This window comes from Phalaenopsis equestris, unplaced genomic scaffold (assembly GCF_001263595.1).
Source record: "Phalaenopsis equestris unplaced genomic scaffold, ASM126359v1 Scaffold001230, whole genome shotgun sequence".
In the NCBI taxonomy this organism is placed as follows: domain Eukaryota; kingdom Viridiplantae; phylum Streptophyta; class Magnoliopsida; order Asparagales; family Orchidaceae; genus Phalaenopsis; species Phalaenopsis equestris.
Genome location: NW_018165669.1, coordinates 120,123 through 141,093, shown reverse-complemented (window position 1 = coordinate 141,093; position 20,971 = coordinate 120,123). Strand labels below are relative to the sequence as shown.

Below are 20,971 nucleotides of genomic sequence, written 5' to 3'. Positions count from 1 at the left end.
TGCTGAACCCAAAAATCGATTGCAGGTTTCCGGCGAGGAAAAAGATGATAAGATGGAGTTTCTACTCTCTGTTTTTAAACTACAACTATCCTTGTGTTGGCCAGGAGCCAGAGAAGGATTTGAAGTTTCCTATTTATTCGAGCTTAGTTGCGAATCCGGTGGGAGAGGTTGCTATTTCTTCAGAGCAGAAGGTTTATGATGTTGTTTTGAAGCAGGCGGCTCTTGTGGAGCAGCAGCTGAGGAAGAAGAACACTCTGGAAGTGAAGACGGACATGTTGGTTCCCGGCACACCTTACTTGTTGAAGGAAGCTTACGATCGATGTGGGCAAGTCTGTGCAGAATATGCCAAGACCTTTTACTTGGGAACGCTGCTTATGACACCGGAGAGGAGACGAGCAATCTGGGCAATCTATGTATGGTGCCGGAGAACGGATGAGCTTGTGGATGGTCCCAATGCTTCACATATCACTCCATCCGCCCTCGATCGTTGGGAGGCAAGACTGGAGGATCTGTTCGATGGACGACCATATGACATGCTTGATGCCGCCCTCTCCGACACTGTTGCTAACTACCCTGTCGACATCCAGGCTTGTGCCATCTACCACTTCTTTGTGTATCTCGTCTTTTTATGTATTTGTTTGTAATTCTTTTTGTAATTTACAGCCATTCAAGGACATGATTGAAGGAATGAGATTGGATTTGAAGAAATCAAGATACAATAATTTTGATGAGCTATATCTCTATTGCTACTATGTTGCTGGCACTGTAGGATTGATGAGTGTTCCAGTGATGGGCATTGATCCAGAATCTCATGCTACAACAGAAAGTGTCTACAACGCTGCATTGGCTCTAGGAATTGCAAACCAGCTTACAAACATCCTCAGGGACGTGGGTGAGGAGTAAGTATTATACGTCTTTTAATCTTTTAGTAAATTAAATGGTTAGTGATCTGGATTAATTTACTGTCTGATCTAAACATTTGAAGTTGAATTGCTGGCAGTTACTGCAGCACTTAAAGAATAGGTTTTTTATCTGAAAACAAAATTGAAGATAGTTTATTGCTACTTCTATTGTGTCAGGCTGTTCATCTTTCCCATGGGCTTTGTTAGGCTTTAAAAAATTGAAATTGAGGAAATTAAAGGAATGGAAATTGAAAATGGTAAAGGAATTGAATTGAACATTGTTTTTACATTTTTATTTGGTTTAGGAGAAATTGAGTGAAAATTATGTTTACCTTTTATTTGTCTGACAAAATGGGATTTGTTGCCTGTGCGGAGGGTATATATTAGTCGAAGTAACGAACTCTTAAAATTTTCATATAATTCTCTGTAGGTATGAATAGAAAATTAACAATGGAAAATTATTTTATTCAATTTTCAGGTTAAATCTTATTATCAAAAAGTTACACCTGAAGTTATGTTTATGAATCAAGATGCATTTACATTCTCTTCGATTGCTTCAAAATAAATATGCCAGTAAAGTACAGTTGTGAAAAACTATTTAACTCATATACAAGATATTTCCCTGAGGATTATGTCGTTTTGCTCATGTATAAGTAATCTTATTTTCACCGGAATACTTTATTCCTGGTGGAATATATTATTTTTTGAATGTGTGGAAGACTAAAAGTCTCATGCCAGATATGAGGAACTTGGAAATAATGTGAGATATAAGCACGTAAGCAACTAATTTCATAGAAATTTAAATGTGAATATACTTGGGGAGTTGACCACTGCTGCAAAGTAAATACAATCATTCAACATCAAATAAAATTGGATTCATATCTTTTCTAATTATCATGATAATTACACCTTTGGCAGCCACCCACTCATTTAATTCACTTTGGATTTTTGGGGACAATCTATGATTAATTTTTGAATCATCCATCCAAAGGGGATTGATTGGCCGTGATCGATTGTTATATTGTGATAATTGAGAGAACTTGAATTCAATAAAACACTAGAAAAGCTTCCCATATGCTGTTTATAGCATGTTTGCCATTACCAATATGAAAGGTGAATATTCTTTGTTACTCGGGTCTTGTTTGTATTGTTCAGTGCAACAAGAGGAAGGGTGTATCTTCCACAGGATGAGCTTGTCCAGGCTGGGCTTTCAGATGACGATATATTTAATGGGAAGGTAACTGATAGATGGGGAGATTTCATGAAAAATCAAATTGCAAGGGCACGGATGTTCTTCCAAGAAGCAGAGAAGGGGGTCGCAGAGCTTAGTCAAGCTAGTAGGTGGCCGGTAAGACTTCAACTTAATGTGTTTTTTCTTTCCCACGTTATCTCATTTCTTTGCAAAATATTCTAATTTAAATATTGGTACATATACCGTATTCAAAGGCATGCATGTAATTCCTTAGAAGTTTTATATGTTGTACTTATTTAATACACATAACTTCAAGTTATAAAAATACATACAATTGCATTTGCCAAATGTATAAAATATAACTAAATGCAATGACAATAATTTACATATTATATTTAAAATTTCATAAAAAAAAGTACCATTGGTTGAGACAGTTTTGTTTCTAGATTTTAGATTCCTTTTTCTAGCTTTAAATCGTTATCCATTTGTGTATTGACAGTAAACCCTTCAGCAAAAGCCAACGGTTTGAATCATTGCAAAATAATAATAATAATAATAGAAGTTGAAGCAGTAGTAGTGATATATATATATATATATATATATATATATATATTATAGTGTTCTTACTACTTTTAATTTGCATATCCTACTTGCATATTTTTCCTTCCAGGCATGTTTGTTAAGTCAATAGCATTGATATTCATTTTTGCTTGCTTAAAACTAAACTGCAAGGTAAAATATATAACCCATTTCACAATAGAACATGCTCCATCTTATGAGAACTTTGGAGAAGCTTGCACTCCCCTTGATGGCCACTTCCTTCTCAAATTGAATTCTGACTCTGTTTGCATATCCCCTTCTGCATTAAATGACCAAGTTATATATTGTTCAATCTTGTGACTTCCCTACTTCTCTTTTTATTGTTGTTTCTGCTTATAATGACTTCTTTATGAAAGATGAGCTATGGGACTATCAGGTCAATGCTGAAACCTCCATTGGCTCATCGCTAGTGATTTTATTTACATTCTATTTGACGCACACCAAGTGCTGCGAAACACTGGTGGCTCACGCAAGTATACGTGATGTATCAATAGTACCGGAGTTTGAGTCTGGCTATCGATCCCACAGGGAATGAGACAAACTCAATCAGAAAAAATTCTAGCCTACAATTGTCAGTCCTAACTTGAAATGTTGAAGTTTTGAAGTTTAATAAAAGTTCTTACCCTACTTTTTAAAAATGAGCAAAACTTAAATTTCAAAATAATTAAAAGAAAGTAATGTTAATTAGGATATGTCCAAGAATTGTTCTTTGAAGTGGTTATGTAGGTATTCAACTTAGCAAATGATTTATTGTAGGTGTCAAAAAGGAAAAAAATAAGTCTTTCTTATATCCTTCCGGTAGTTCAGAAAGATTGACAATTTATTCGTTTAATTCCCTAAATCAAATGAAAACTCTAAGACAACATTGCTAGCTAATTAAGTTGTACGAATTTGAAGGAGATATTCCTATTCCAATGGGTTTGTGTGGATAACTTAGGGCCCGTTTGGGGCAGCTTATAAGTGCGGCGGCGTTTTTGAAAACGCTGCCTAACCATTTTGTTTGTGCGTTTTTGAAAACGCTGCTGCCGCATTTGAGTTTTTATCTTGAAACGTACAAGCTGCCCCAAACAGACCGTTAATCGTTCCTTATAAATTCCTCCCAAAACTCTATAATCACGATTAATTTTAACAAATTAACTGACCAAAGTAAAAATCTATGAGTTCCTAAGTTATTCCAACCCTATTTAGAAATTGTACACAAAATTCACACCATATTACTTAGCTCTTATCTCTGCACTTTCACAACAAAGGAGAACAAAAAATCTACTCACTAAGCATGTCGAATTTCATCAAAATGAACATTGAATTAAGAGTACAACTCATATAAAGTATTGTCTCACAATTGTCTCTTAAAGAAGATTATACAAAAACTCAGAATACTTATCTCCCTTAAGTCCAACAAATGCAGGTGAATTATAAGCACACTCACAATCTCTCAATTTCACAAACTCTCTTTGATCTTTCTTTAAAACTTTTAATCTTCTTGCTAGATGTGTGGTCTTTTCCTCCATAATTTTCTCTACCTGTAAGGAAAGAAGATCACAGATGAAAAGCCTTTAAAAATTCTTCTCCAAAGTTTTTATGTTTCCTCCCCTTTCATCTCGAAGTTTGAACTGTCTGTAGGCCCTCCCTGAATCCTTCCTCCCCTTGCAGGCCCTCCCTGCAGGTCTTTCCTGAATCCTTCCCCCCCCTACTGACTGCTAGTAAGCCTACAGAACATTCCTTCAACAACCCAATTGCTCATTCCCGAGCAAGCAGAGCAACCACAAGTTTCCTTTACGATTGGCCTTCCAAATGATCTTCCTTCTTGATCCTTCCCAGCCCAGTAGGCCCCCAAACCTGTTGATCATTCCTTGCCTAGCCTGCCATCCTTCCAAAGGACCGCAACAAGCAGAGTAGCAGCCAGGAATCCTGCATCAAGAGTTTGCCAACAAGTTGTGTCCAATTAGTTTTTCTTTATCCAGCCCTAAGCATGCATAGATTTTATGATAAAGTACGGAATGAGGATGTCTATCTCTATTTAGGAGGGTAGTTTTGCATCAAAGACCATGAGTTCTATCCAAACCACCCCTGAACTCTCTACCTTTATCACAAAACATGAACTAAATGGCCATAACTTCCTTTTAACCGTGTTTTTTTACATTTGTGAAAAAGGAAGAGAGGAATATCTTACGGGAGAGGGTCTAGTTCCTGAGCTCACTAATCCCAACCATTGCTTATGCAATATCTAAGATCATAGAAGATGCTATGCTTTTTTTAAAATTGTAGGAGAACAAGATGATGATTATGTTCTTAATTGGATCTAAATAAGAATTTAGATGAGGTGAGAGGAGGAATCATAGCCATGAAGCCGCTTCTTACCACTATGGAAGCCTTTGCTAAAGTTAGAAAAGAATAAAGTAGGAAGAAGCTATGGCAAGAATTGTGGTTTCATCTAATACTGAAAACTTTGTTTTGTACACACAACTACTACCACAAAAAAAAAATCATCCCTTGTGTGATCATTACAAGAAACTTGGTCACACAAATGATAAGTGTTGGAAATAATATGGAAAATATGTTGATTGGAAACCTGGAAAAGCAAGGATCAAAGCAACAAATTCCATGCTATTACCTTTTCTGAAGGGTTGGTCGTCTCTTGTCCCTTCACCAAGGAATAACTTGATGTGTTGAAGAAGCTTCTTACTAGCACAACCAAGTAGCCTACTGGCTTGATGATACACCATTGTATCATACCTTCCTATCTTGCTAACAATGAAAAATGTCGACCTTGGATAATAGATTCATGTGCTTGTAATCGCATGCCTGGAGACATTTATGCTCTTGCCAACTATCAAGAGACCATCACATCCAAATTTATTAGACTTGCCGATGAATCTCACTTCAGGATTGTTGGGAAAGGAGAAGTGAAAGTTTCCGAAGTTTTTCAGCTTTCTTCTATGTTATATGTTCCAGAACTAAATTACAACTTACTTTCAACTAACAAGCTTACTCATGATTTAAACTGTGTTACTAAATTTCATTCTAGCTCTTGTGAATTTTAGGTGGTGGATTTGAGGTAGGTGATTGACAGTGCTATATTGCATCAAGATTTATAGCTGCACAAGGAAAATTATTCTCTTATCACATAAGTGTCATCTTCACCATCCTCTTCCTATATTTTTGAGTTAGTTGTCTTTGTTGAAAGTTAAATTCTATTATGGTATTGTCATTTTGGTTATCCCAATTTTCATTATGTTGCGAAGTTACACCTCAATCTTTTTAGTAATAGAAAGTTAGAGTTCTATTAGTGTGATACTTGTCAATTGGCTAAAAATACTCATCATGTATATCCTCTTTTTTAGTACAAACTCTTAATTTCTCTTTCACCTACAATGACATTTGAGGACTATCAAAATTAAAAATCACCAATGAAGCCGATGGTTTATCTTCTTCATCTATACAAATATTTTAGACATTTCATGACATGATATACTTAGTGCTAATGTAAAATTCAGATTCTCCAAACTGATATTGCAAATGAATACTTTAACTCGATCCTTGAACCTTACCTTACAAAGATTGGTTTCATTCATGTGAGCTCTAGTGTTGAGACTCTTTAACAAAATATAATAGTTGAGAGGAAAAATAGATATCTCATCGAGGTATCTCGATCTATATATTCTAAAAGTTTTTAGGGAGATGTAGTCTTCCCAACCACCTACCTCATAAATAGAATGTCAAGCAGAAATCTTAGATTCAAAGCCTTTCTTAATGTTTTGATGGTAACATTACCCTTATGTTAGATTTTTCTCATCTATTCTTCCTCTAAAAGTGTTTTTTTGTCTTTTTGTTCCCATTCACCAACCAAACAACACAATGCTTAACTCAAAATCCATCAATTATATCTTCATCGATTATGCTTCTAACAAAAAGGGGTTCAAGTGTTATTCTACCATTATAAAAAAATACTATAAGTTCATGAATGCTACTTTATTTGAAAAAAAATCATAATATCCCAATTCCGAAATTCAGTGAGAGTCTTGGTGAATGTTAGAATTGAGACACCACTCTGGATACTACACTGATCTTGAGTCATCACAACCTATTTGACTTTCCTCTAACTATTCTATCTCCTAAGATTCACCACTTGAGGATAACCAACTTGAGATTGACAGTAAGGAAATATATGAAGAACTTCATATGTACACTACGAGAAAAAAACTCACTGAGAAGAGTAAAGATAATATGAAATCACAGTACTGTTCGCAATCAAACATGTATTCATGCATCTCTAAAGGACTAAGAGAGGTGGAATCTAGTGGAGAAGATAGTGAAAGTTTCACAAAGTATCCTATCCATGGGGATGTTGCCTATGGGACTTTATCCTCACCTTATAAAGTTTTTGTATCTAATCTTGATAATGTATAGATACCCAAGTCTAAATATGAAGTACTTCAAAGTCCAAAATATAAAAATGCAGTTGAAAAGGAAATCCGAGTACTTGATCTAAATAACACATGGTCCTTTACAAAGCTTTCTCCAGATAAAAGATTTGTTTTGTGCAAATGGGTGTTCATATAAAGCGGATGGGAGCATTGAGAGGTTCAAGGTTAGATTGATGGTTAAAAGTTTCACTTATTCTTATTGGATAGACTATTAGGAAAACTTTGCACTATTGACCAAGCTAAACACTGTAAAAGTTATTTTTTCCTTGGTTGTGAATAAAGAGTTGGAACTGCTTCGACTTGATATCAAGAATGTATTTTTGAATAGAGACCTAGAGGAAGAAGTGTATATGGAGATCCCACCAAAGCTAAAAAAATGGTACAAATGAACATCTGATTTGTAAATTAAGAGTCATTTTATGATCTCAAACAATCTCCTCGGGCTTGGTTTGACAAGTTTGTCAAGACTATGAAATCTAATGGGAACATCCAATTTCAAGCTGGTCATTTATAAAACATACACATGGAGGTAAGAAAACTATGCTTATTGTCTATGTAGATGATATGATCCTGACAGTTAATGATGAAAAAGAGATTGAGAAGGTTAAGGAGGTTCTTGCCACTGAATTTAAAATCACGGATCTAAGAGTTATGAGATATTTTCTAGGAATGGAAGTGGCTAGTCCAAGATGAGAATTGTGATATTAAGTACATCCTATGTCTACTAAATGAGACATGAATGCTTGGTGTAAACCTACTGAGACTCCTGTGAATTTCAACAAAAAATTATCTTCATTGGTAAAAAAGACACTAGTGAAAAAAAGTAGATACCGGAGATTGGTGGATAAGCTTATCTATCTTTCATACATCAAACCAGATATTGTTTACTTTGTTAGCATTATGGGTCAACATATCAAAAATCAAAATAAAGAATATTTGGAGATAGTTTACGGGATATTAAGATTTCTTAAGAAGCACCCTGATAGAGGGTTCTTGTTTAAGAAATCATACAACAGAGAGGTTGAAGTTTATACTAATGCTAGTTGGTAGGAGAACTCACAGTTAGAAAATCCATCGCCAGGCATTGTTCCTATGTTTGTGGGGATTTTTTCACATGGAGTAAGAAACAAACAAATCATAGATGGGTATCTAGTGACATAGTTGTAACAATGGGTGATCAAATTATTAAAACATGTCGATGCTTTAGATATCTCGAGTCTATTGTTCAAAGTGATGGTGATATAAATGGGGATGTTATTAGTAGAATTCAAGTTGGTTGGTTGAAGTGGATGAATGCTTCGAGCCTATTGTGTGATAGAAAATTACTGCTTATATTGAAAGGAAAATTTTATAAGATGGTGGTGAGATCTGCAATGCTCTATGGCGCAGAATGTGGGCCTTTAAAAGAGAAGCATATAGCTAAGTTAAGTGTTGTTGGGATGAAAATGCTTAGGTGGATGAGTGGCTTTACACTTAGAGACAAACTGCGAAATGAATATATTCATGATAGGGTTGGTGTAGCTCTAGTGGCGGATAAAATTAGAGAGAGTCGCCTTAGATGGTTTGGTCACATTAAATGTCGACCATCAGATGATTCAATTAGGAGAGTATATGTTTTAGATTTTGACTTATGTTAAGAAAGACAGAGGTAGACCTAGAAAGATTTGGGTGTATTATATAAAAAATGATCTTAATTTATTTGAATTAAATGAAAATATGACACCCAATAGGAAGCAATGGAGAAAAAAGAATCATGCAACCGACCTTACTTAGTGCGATAAAGGCTTGTTGTTTTTGGAGCAAGAAGCAAGCAATGGTCTCTAGAAGTAGTGCAGAATCTGAGTATCAGACACTTGCTTTGGGAGTTTGTGAAGGCATGCAGATTCAAAGGCTACTAAATAAGTTGAGATGCTCCACAGTCAATGCCATAAAGATGTTGTGTAATAATCAAGCCGCTATTAGTATTGTAAGGAATTCTAAGCATCATGACATGACAAAACACATTGAGATTGGTAGACATTTTATCTCTAAAAAGGTCATGGTGATATTATTCACTTAATTTGCATTCCAACTCATCTTTAAAACACGTATGCTTTCACTAAATTTTTAACTCCTGGAAACATCAATTGCTTTGAATATCAAGCTGAATTTTTATAACATTTATCACCCAGCTTGAGGGGGAGTGTGAAATTATATACTTATTAGGTTGGCCCAGACCACCAACCATAATGGGCCTCACATGATCAATTTGTGGAAGCTATTTGAAGGATTTTCCTATTTCAATTTTATTTCTTTTTGTTTTCTTATTATGTTGTATGTCTTTTCTTTATTTTTTGTTTTCAATTTGGTAAGTTATAATAGCCTTAATAATGTTTGTTTTAGACATTTCCTATATAATAAGGGGAAAGATTGTAATTTGAAGATGATGAAATAAGATAATATAATTTCTCTTCTTTCTACACATATTTTTTGAATGATTCTATCAGCATCATAATGTCTAAAGTCATTTTTGACCTTATAATAACCATACTCAAGTTCTTTACCATAATTTTGTTTGTTTAAAAGACCATAATTTTATCTTATTTAAAAGATCTGTGGTGACTTTTCTTTAATGGTTTGGTTGGTTATGAGCCGAAAACTAAAAATGGGGTTTTACGCACATATCGACTTCTTATGTATTTATTTATATCTAACAACTATATTCTTATGTTTATTCATATAACATCATAGTTCCTAAATCATATGAAAGACATCACTAACATTCACTTATTTAAATTGAATGCACATTTTCATGCAGATTTTTTTATTTGATTTAATTACTAGGGTGTTGTTATATAATCAAATGTAAATATTTATGTGTTAGATATGTAAATACATAAGAATTCTATGGTTTATATGTAAATCCTCTGACTACAAATTGTTTATGTACTCTCTATTGGAGACATTTGTTTTAATACCTTATATTCTCTCTCTTGCATTATTCAAGAGGACATTGCTCATTTTTTCCATGAATGTGGTTATTTCTCTAAAGCCTTGTCTACTGTCCTATTTAAGAATTTTTTTCTATCATGATCTACGGATCTATGGCGCTTTTAGTTTCTTGATATTAAGACAAACTCTTTTCTTGGTGATGAACTATGGTGAAAGAATTATGGCATTTGGATTGGTTTGGATGGAATTGGAGTTAGGAAGGATTTGGCAAAGATTTAGTCTTGATGAGGGATTTATTTGTAGTTTCTGTAGGGTTGGCCGAGAGGTGATCAAAAGGAGGGATTTATCGATAGGTCTTGTTGTGTGTTGATGTAGGTTCAAGTACGATTTAGGTTAGGTGAGGCCGGGAGGAGTAAGGGATTTGGTAAGTTTAAGTATATATGCTCACTCAAGATGCTTTGTATATCAATGCCTTGTCAAGGTGGAAGATGATTCAACCATGGTTTGATCTTATGATGGATTGCTTCGATCAAGTGTACAAGTGATTTATACTCCATGTTTATGCATGGTATCCCAAATTGATTAGAAATTTAAAATAACTTCATTGAACTTGTGAAGTTCATACTTTTAACTTCTGGATTTTAAACTTACAGAAGTTTCATTATTTTCTTAAAATTATTTTTTCATCATTGAAAATATTTTCAACATTTTGTAAAATAAAAATTATTTATTCGGAAATTTTTTAGTAAAAATAAGACTTAGCACGGTTTAAAATTGCGAAATCAGAAATTGAGGTATGTTGCCTAAGCGAGGCAAAGTGTAGGTCTCAGGCAGATCGATGTGTAACCTACCAAAATAGAAGAACTAAAATTTTATAAAATTAAAATTACCTATAAGAGGAGAATTAATTAAATATTCTATACAAAATAATCTTAAAAAATTCTCGTAAGCACATTTTTAAAAAGAATAATCTAGAAAAAAAACGTCTTTCATGCGCCTCGATTTGAGTCTCTCTTGAGGTGCGCGCCTTATTTTTTTTAAGTGATGATTTAATAAAATAGATAATTTTAAAATACTACAAATTAATTTTTGTTTATTGCTTTTTTTTAATTTAAATGTAATGATAATTTATTTTAAACTATTGAAATTAACTTATATCAACTGAGAATAATATATTTTAAGCAAATAATATATGTGAAATATTTTTGTGTGCTCTATTAAGTTTTATATATATTTTAAAAATATATCACTATATGAGATTGAAATGTATCAAGCCTCATTTTAAACCACTGAATTACTTATAAATAAATTCAATTAATTTTTTTTAAATACCAAACATTGTTTTAATTAAGATTTATATAATGGTCTGAAAGTGAATTTTAATTTGAAAATCCCTTGTTTTTAATATAAATTATATGCATATGCTTGAAAATGTTTTTCTGACATCAAAATCAGCAAACTAAATCAATAATTTGGATTCCAAATAATGAGGTTTTGCTACAAATTTCAATTAGTTTGGATTATAGTCGTAGATCATGGTCCAACCAATGGGTTTAGTCATTGGACACATCTTATGGTTATACTAGATTGGAATTAGTGTGTTTGATACTAATCAAACCATAGCCAGATCTTGAATTAATCAAACAATGATGAGATTTCCTAAATCAAGATTGACAAGGTAAATTCAGTGGATGCCTTTCATTAAAATGGATGTATTTGGTACCTTCCTCGAGTGATCCAAGGCAATGTCTCTGCCGGTTGGATGCATTTGATGCATAAATGAATATATCTAATTAAAAATATATGGATATGTTGGATAAAAAATCATGCTAATACCACACTTTCAAGGAATTTCTTGGTAGAGTTATAATTATTGTAGTAATTCAAATGATCATGATAAATATGTTACAAGTTAGCCTTGGTTTGCACTTGGTTTGTAAATGGTGGAGTGTTTCTAATTGTGGGAGCTTTCTATAGAAGATTGCTCCATCTAATAGGGGACTTGAATATATTATCCAAATGTATATAAGAAGAATGTTTGCTAGTCATAATGAATGATAAACTATTGAGATTGTAAAATGTCAAGCACAATGAAAATAGGGATAAAAATATGTTAGGAGATAAATTTAAAAAATTATTAAGTTCAAGATTCCTATGTAGCATCTTGCTTTTTATATTTACAAAATTGGGGGACTAAATGTAAGATTAAATATAATAAATATTATTTTATTTTAAGTTGAATTGTTGAAAAAGTACTTTTAACAAGTTTACTCACATTTATGTTCATGTACCGTATATAAATGAAGATTATGAATACCAAGTGCTAATGAAAATGCAATCATACATTATGAATGATTTCTATTCTGATTTAGGTACTGAATGAGGTACAATAAATTTAACAATGGAGACTTAAAAGTATGCTTTAAGTTAAGATGCATGACATTCGAAGAATGTAACTCATCAACTAGCTTAGGAAGGTGCGTGTCAAATAAATCAGGTTGGAAAGGTGAGACCTCAATAGGCATGTGATTATTTAGAGGCAATAATTCATCATCTTACTCAAGAAGGTTAGTGTCATTAGTCCAATATATGATGTATCATATAAGATAAGATGGAGATCTATGATGTCAACATATCTGTGCATCTCAGGAGGCATTTGTGTTCTAGAACACGCATTAGTGTACTCACTTGCTGATGTATTAAATAACTCATTCAAATGACAGTAGAGCTTAGCAGGTATGGAAATGATTTAAATTCCCAGCAAGAGAAGTCTTAACGGGTAATTCATTGTTGGTTGTATCAGTTAAGTCAGATAGATGTCTGAGACCACAATATGCATGCATACATATCTTTGAAAGTAAAGGTGAAAATATCAGCAGTTAACTCTCTATAGGATATGCACGGTGACCCTCAACAAGTGAACACTTCTTTTTTTTGGAAGGATAGTTTACATAGAAAAGTATTTCCTTATTTATTTTCAATATAATCACAATAATTAAAACATCAAATGGGTAAAAAATGATTAGCAGAAGAGCGGAGATAGGGGCTAAGATCATTAAAATGATTGTTAGGATAGATAGAGGGATAGGATCATTAAAGTATATATCTAAACAATAGTAGTTACTAAGGGGTCAATAATGAGTCATGACATTAATTGGAGTTTCGTATTGTCTTTGAGTTTGGCGGTAATTTTGAGGTCAAAGCTAGCTTATGACTAGTTTGGAATATCTCACCAACCACTGGCTCGTAAGTGAAGAATTTTATTATTTTTATTTCGTATTGGGTATTATATTCAAGTTTGGAGCAGATGGTAGATGGTTGGGGAAGGATGTATAATAAATTATAAATAACTTTTGAGTGAAAAAAGGATGGTACCAAGATATTCTCATATTGATGGTACCTTCCCATATTGATTGAAATGGATTTTATTTATCTATGCTATCAAAATGATAAATCATAGAAGGTGATTGTGGAGGGATGAAATGGTGAAGAATAAAACATCACGAAACTTATTATGGAGGGTAGATTATAAGTAAAAATATGGTTAGTTTGCTAATCATTTACCTAGAAAGCCTAATTATTCTATAAAGTCATTCACTCAAGATGCGTATGAATGCGCATCGACCAACCATGTGGTTGAATGGAGACAATAGGAGTGAATATTGCCTTACTCCAATTGTCAGAGAGAATAGTTCGAATTTTATCAATACACGAGCGAGATTCCCTAATAACTATGTAATTTGAATCTTGAAGTTCATTAATAATAGATTTCATTTGTTTGACTCCATAATTTATTCTTATAACTCTTTTGATTTTTAATTTTTATTTCATTTTACATCTTAAATTGAGGAAATGAGAGATAATAATACATTAGTCAAAATCTTTCATGAAGATATTATAGTCAGAGAGAGGAAGTGCCACCACATATAAAAGTGAGAAACTGGCCGAATTTGTCAATGCATGGACTTAAAGAGCTCAGAAATAACATTAGTGATTCAATTTTGATTGTAAATGTATGAAGAGTGTTCCTAGTTCTTTCTCCATTGCTCTTCTTTTTTTGTTTTATTTCTGCTTCATTCTGTATCTTTTGGTTACGGTTAACTTAATATATTTCTGAGTTCTACTTTTTCTAGTTTTAGTTTGTCGGTTTATGAGCCTTAGCTAACTAAATTTTCTCTGGATTCATATGCATTATTATTATTTTTTTTTATTTGAAGACCTATGCTCCACCTAAAAAAATAAAATATAAAAAAATAAAAAATCTCAAAGTATAACATGATCAAATTCAACAAATTACTTATTCTACTAAATGCAAACTATTTTAATCATATAAATTGCTTCAGGTAATGGGCTGACCCTTTATGGACATGTTGGATCAGTTTATGTTGGCTACCAGTCATAAAAGTGGGTATAGGATCATTCTGAGGAGCTATCTAATGTGCTTATTTATACCTCTTATATAGATTTTTAAAAGGAATGGCTTGAGGTTATTATACGAGCTTCGGTCATCCCCAATGCGCCTAACAATTCGAGTACCACACCCTTCACCGGGGGGAATAAAACCCCAGACCAGAGGGAACTTATAACTGATAAGCAGATAACCGACCAACTGATCTGAGTCCGTGGCACGCGCACGCGCGCGCGCACACACACACACACACACACACATTTTAGCCGCACTAAAATATATTTGAAAAACTAAAATCTCATGTAATATATTCATGTTCTTAGGTGATGGCTTCGTTACTTCTCTACCGGCAGATACTGGACGAGATTGAAGCAAATGGTTACGACAATTTCGCAAAAAGGGCATATGTGAGCAAAGCAAAGAAGTTGATAGCACTGCCAATAGCTTATGGAAGGTCTATCCTGAGGCCATCACGGAAGAAGCCAGCTATTGTAAAACCATGAATTTTTTTCTAAATTGTTTCATACAACCTTAAGAGTATGTAATACATAATTGGTACATATGTATCTGCATTTAGGTTGCTCATATCATAGTGATATGCTTTGTAGTTCGTAAATTAGCAGCCAAAAAAAAAAAAGTTGCATAAGATAAAGTGATATAAATTAGTTGCTGGAATAAAGGTTTCTTAACATTTTCTTTTTCAGAAAGTTCATATGGTGATTATGCTCAGATATGGCACTGCACTTGCATGACTGCGATTTGACTCATTACTCGGATAATTCTTTCGTCGAAGACTTAAGAAAGCTCCTTGTTGTCTCTTGACAATCTGTATATTTACAGCAACAAATTTTTAGCAGTTTTATATTTAGAAAATTATACATTTTGCATGCGAAAAAGTTATGTAGAAAATGAATCTCAATCATCTCATGCTATTCTATGATTGTCCCGATTGGATTGGTTAAAGCTCAGTAGGGTAGAGCATCATATATATTAAACAATATGATTAAGTTGCATGTAAAACTGGGATGCAAGTATGAAAGAAAATAGTCATGATGAATATAATGTGATGGCATTTGTCTAAAATGAGATGATTGCGACACAATTAAAATGTGGGTTTGAAAGCTAAAAGGCTAACACCCAATAAGATTATGATGAATGTAATGTGGTGCCATTGGCATTTGCACTTATCCTACAAAAAAAAGTATGTAGGTTGTAACCTTTTCTTATTGCTAGTGGCTTTTTATATCGGAGATTACCTTGGTATGGACATAGGCTATGTAATTTATTTTTTTACAAATTCACTTAAAATTTCTTGTGGTTTTACTTTTATAGATAATTTTTATTCTTCAATTGGCAAAAACTTCGACTCAATATCTTGTTAAATAACCTAGAGTTAAAGATTCATCTTACCAAGACACCTTAATATGCTACTTTTTCTTAAGGTTATAATATTCACCACCTTTTTTGATAAAATTAGATTTGAAATATGAAAATCTAGATTCATAACATCCTCGCATAATATTGATTTTTTAATTGTGGCATATATACTTGAGTGATACTTTGTCTTGTCTTCATGAGAAAAAAGTTAATTATTTTAAACAAAAAAATTAATAAATATTTTCATCATATTACTCTGTCTTAAGTTTTTTCAAATGTATCATTGTTTACATTTGAAAAAAATATACCTCATGTTCTCTTCTGTTTGTATTGCTTTACATTTGAAAAAGTATACCTCATGTTCTCAAATCAACAATCAAGTCAATCACACCGATAACTATGGGTTGTCTCCTACAAAGAGTTTGGTTTAAAGTCGTCAGCCCGACATATCTAATGTTTTAATCAGGTTGACCCAACATTAAGATCTTCTCAAATGAAGGGCTATCTTCACTCGTATAAGCTTTTAACATGTGTCCATTTACCTTAATTATCCTTCTAGTCTTAAGATCATTAATATCAACAATTCCATTTGGATAAACTTTTACCACATTAAATAGTCTTGACCACCTGAATTTTAGTTTTCCCGAAAATAATTTCAATCTTGAATTGTATAATACAACTTCTTGTCCAGGCTTGAAATGTTTTTTCAGAATTCCTTGATCATGCCTCATTTTCATTTTCTCTTTATAAATTCTTACATTCTCATAAGATTCATTCCACATCTCGTCAAGCTCATTTAATTGCAAAAATCTTTTTTCTCTAGTATCTTTCAAATTATAATTAAACTCTTTTGTTGCCTGATAAATTTTATGTTCTAATTCAACAGGCAAATGACAAGTGTTTCCAAATATGAGTCTATATGATGACATTCCTATAGGAGTTTTGTAAGCAGTCCTATATGCCTATAATGCAGAATCAAGTTTAGCAGAGCAATCTCTTCTGTTATGATTTATAATCTTTTCCAATATTCTTTTAATTTCTCGATTGGATACTTCTGTTAAACCACTAGTCTGAGGATGATAAGCTATGAAAAATCGATGTTTGATTCCATGTTTTTGAGTTACTATTTCAATTATTTTATTCTTAAAATGACTTACCCAGTCTGTAATGATTACTCTCCGCATTCCAATTCATGTAAAAAAATTTTCCCTTAAAAATTTTGCAACACTTTTAGTATCACACCGAGGTAAATGAATCACTTCAATCAATTTTGAAACATAATCCACAGCTATTAAAATATAAATTTTTCCTGAAGATGGTATAAAAGTTTCCATAAAATCTAAACCCTAAAAATAAAAAATTTCAACTTCAAAGTAAATTTAGGGGCATTTCATTTCTTTTCAAAATATTATATATTCTTTGACATCTATCACATGTTTTTATATAATTATTAATATCCCTAAACAGTGTAGGCCAATAAAATCGAGATTGCAAGATTTTAAATGCAGTTTTTTTAACCCCAAAATGCCCTTCAAAATCAGATTTATGACACTTTTGTATAATTTCTTAGGTTTCTTCAATTGGTACACATCTTCAAATAATTAAGGGCCTGTTTGAGGCAGCTTATTTGGTGCGGTGACGTTTTGAAAAGACACCTGACCTGTTTGGGAAAACTCTGTTTTGGCAGCTTATGCGTTTTCAAAACGCAGAAAACAACATTTTCACACCGCACCTATCTAGGTGCGGTGGCAGCTTATTGGTAACTGTCTGGCTTTTCCAAAAAAATAAAAATTGGTAATAGCCACCGCACCTAGCTTATCAGTAGATTATTTTTAATCAGTTTATCAACAGATTAGATTATTCTTATTCAATAAACTACAGTTGCCCCAAACAGACCCTAAGTCATTCCATTGTTTATATAAATAAGGATCATCTCAAAAATAATATTTAGAATCCTGAATGAACTTTTTAGTTTGATGGCCATCAAGTCTTTAGGGTAAAATATTACTAATTAAATAGTTTACCATGTCAGCATACTGATCCTAATTTTATGTGTCAATACAATGTATGCAGATATATTCTAAAATTTTTCTTATAATTCTTATTTTGCAATGGCGCCAAAAACTTGATCCCGAGTAACGACTAGGCAAAAACTTGACTTCGAAGCAAATAAGAATGCTATTATTATATATTTAAATATGAGATACTATGCAAGTATATGTATCGTTATCAAGTAATATATGACTTTTTGATTAAGCCCCAAATATCAAACCCACAGGGACAGAAACAATATGCAACTAAAATCAGAAGTAATTAGATAAGAAATTCTACTTAGCAAAATATTCTTACTAAAACTATAGATGCAATAATAAGAATGAAAGTTCGATTCTTTTTGTAAATTTTTGATAATTGAAAGCAAAGTAAACAACTAACTAAATTTAACTAGATATGTAAGATGAAGACAAAATAAATGAAATATATTTTTCCTTATAATGAATCAATACCAAGTGTAGGAATTCTGTTGTGGAAGTATTCAAATTGTGTTGTGCCTCGTAGGAGCAATAATATTCTTTAACCTTACTAGAGATGCTATAAAGAACATTGGCTAATTTAAAGTTTGAATAATCTTGAAGACAAGATAGGTAGGGAAGATAATAGCTCTCACTATAGAGTTCCATCTTTTCCCTCCACATGGGGGCTAACATCTCGTATCAAAACCTAAAACTATAAATCAAATTAGGGGCTTTAGCCTGTCACTCTGAATTTCTATAATTCTATACCCTTTAAAGTTTATTTCCCTATTTATTTGCACTCAATCATATTAATTACATTCTCATCCATACAATTTCATGTGATTCTTACCATTTGTTGACTGAGACAATACCATCTCTGGTTTTACATGTTCTCACAACAAATATTAATATTTTAATTGGCCAAATCAAGAAGTAAATGAAGTATAAGGTTTAAAATCATCACAACTTAATACTTCACACAACTTCCATCCAATACTTAATCACTTATCATTTTAAGGAAAAAGATAAAGAAAACTACTCAGAATTCAAGAAGAAAACAAAACCACAATTAAGTTTGAAAGTAGAAATCATGCAAACAAACAAGAAGTCTAAATTAAAACCAAATTTAGTCACAATGATAAAAACTTATCTCAAATCATCTCCATCAAAATCTTGAAGTTCCTTTGAATCTCTTCTTTCACTTACAATACAAAATAAAACTTAAAAGAAAAATAAAAGGGGGTCGTGGTGTGTGTGGGTGACTGGAAGGGGGTTGGTGATTGATTGGCAAGAGAGAGAGTTCTTCAATCCAAATCTTCTTTATAATTTTCCAAAAGGTACCTTGGTGTCTCTTCAAACTGTTTCCACATTCAATGAATCTTTCAAGAGTTGCCACCTTTCAAAAGCCAATTGCATGTATTTTCGTGTCCATTAACTATTTCCCACGTTTTCACCAAGGGTTGCTTCAAACATCTCTTTAAGAACTCGTTCAAATTCATTGAATTGCCAAATAAGTACTTCTGGCGCTTAAGCGTGAGGTACTAGGCGCTTAGACACAGTCTTCTCTGTTTTACTGGGGTGTAAGTGCCAGTTCTGGGCGCTTAGGCGTCATAGTTCTTTTGCACGCCTTCTTCATTTTTGCTCCAAAATTTATCCTTTTTCTCTCATTTCATCATTTTTCATCCATTTGATTGTACCTGAATGAAAAACACACAAATACCTTCCATTAAAGTGCAATATCTCAAAAATAGGTATAAAAATGTGTACATAAAGACTATATATTTTAGATGTATTAAAATCCCCCAAACTTAAAATGTTACTTGTCCTCAAGTGGCACTTCAATCTTTCAAAACCAAAATAAAAAGATTATGTAAATGAGTTTCTTTAGGATATTCTAAAATTTTGATCTTGAAATATAGTGGTCCAATTTAGGAAAAAAACATTAGTACATGAGACCAACTTAGAGTTTTTAAAAAATTTTTAATGTAAAGAATTCTAAAAATATGAGTTTCTATCTAGTTTAGAAATAATTGTAAATTTTCCAAATATAGAATTTAGGCATTCTATCTTCTCTAGTTAAAAATTTTTATTAAGAATAATTATACTTACTATATTATATCCTTAAGCTTAAGAGTTTATCAAGTCTTTTACTTTAAAAGGATTAGATGTGGAACCAATTTTTGATTACGCTCTAAACCTCAAGCTTCTCCTCCCTTTTCCAGTTCTTTTTTTTCTTAGGTGAGGATTACTATAACTGGATAGACTTTTAATGATTTTGAATTCCACTCCTCCATCCCAAAGCAAAGTTTTTATATAAATCTTTTACTTAAAAACATAATAACAGTTTTGAAAATTATTTTTAATAAAATAAATTTAAGTAATGAAAATAAAAGTCTAAATCTTCTAAAATTTTCAAAAATACAATTTCTTCTACTAAAGGTAGTTACACAATATTTATTATTTCCATGTAAAAAATTTTTAACTTTAAGTTTTTCTTCATTACTAAAGGTTTCAACTAAATTTTCTTACTCATTTCTAAATTCAAAATTTTACTTCCCTAACATAACTTTATATATGACCTAAGGAAAATATGTTGAGATTTTCATATCTATTTTACACTATTTTTGATGATATTGCACTTTAAAGAAGGGTATTTTTGATGTTTTGTTGCAGGTATGATGAATTATGGTCATTGGAGCAAAAAGTGCAAAAATGGTGCAATTGAAGGGTATTTTTAATGTTTTGTTGCAGGTATGATGAATTATGGTCATTGGAGCAAAAAGATGCAAAAACGGTGCAATATGGAGCAAAAACGAGCAGGAAAAGAAATTTTGCCCTGTCACCTTTCGATAAGTTTTTCGATGCTTAATATTTTTTACACTTCTTGCATATTTTGGAATGAGATTACACTTTAAAGGAAGATTGTTTTCATGTTTATTTTGTAGGGCTATCTGTTAGGAACACAACGCAACTGAAATGGGGCGAAACAGAGCTAAAACGGTGGAGCTGCGCAGTCTGCTCGCCGACGGCGCCAAAATGGCACCGGCGATGAGATTTAACCGAGAAGACCGAAAAATGATAGAAAAGCTCGTTGACGGCGCCCTCGCGCCCCCCCACGGCGC

At 32.6% G+C, this 20,971-nt stretch overlaps 1 protein-coding gene across 1 annotated transcript; it reads left to right on the top strand.

Annotated features, from left to right (window-relative positions):
* The first annotated feature begins 6 nt into the window (after positions 1-6).
* Positions 7-15,129, top strand: LOC110033593 (phytoene synthase, chloroplastic). Its single transcript, XM_020737629.1, has 4 exons — positions 7-587; positions 664-899; positions 2,058-2,250; positions 14,784-15,129. Exons 1-4 carry the CDS (start codon positions 45-47, stop codon positions 14,961-14,963), a joined length of 1,152 nt encoding a protein of 383 aa, XP_020593288.1. The 5' UTR covers positions 7-44; the 3' UTR covers positions 14,964-15,129.
* Positions 15,130-20,971: the final 5,842 nt, after the last annotated feature.

Coding starts and splice junctions, on each gene's coding strand:
- LOC110033593 (XM_020737629.1), top strand. CDS start 45: ATGATAAGATGGAGTTTCTACTCTCTGTTTTTAAACTACAACTATCCT. Junction 588..663: donor ACTACCCTGTCGACATCCAG/GCTTGTGCCATC, acceptor TGTAATTTACAG/CCATTCAAGGACATGATTGA. Junction 2,251..14,783: donor GTCAAGCTAGTAGGTGGCCG/GTAAGACTTCAA, acceptor TCATGTTCTTAG/GTGATGGCTTCGTTACTTCT.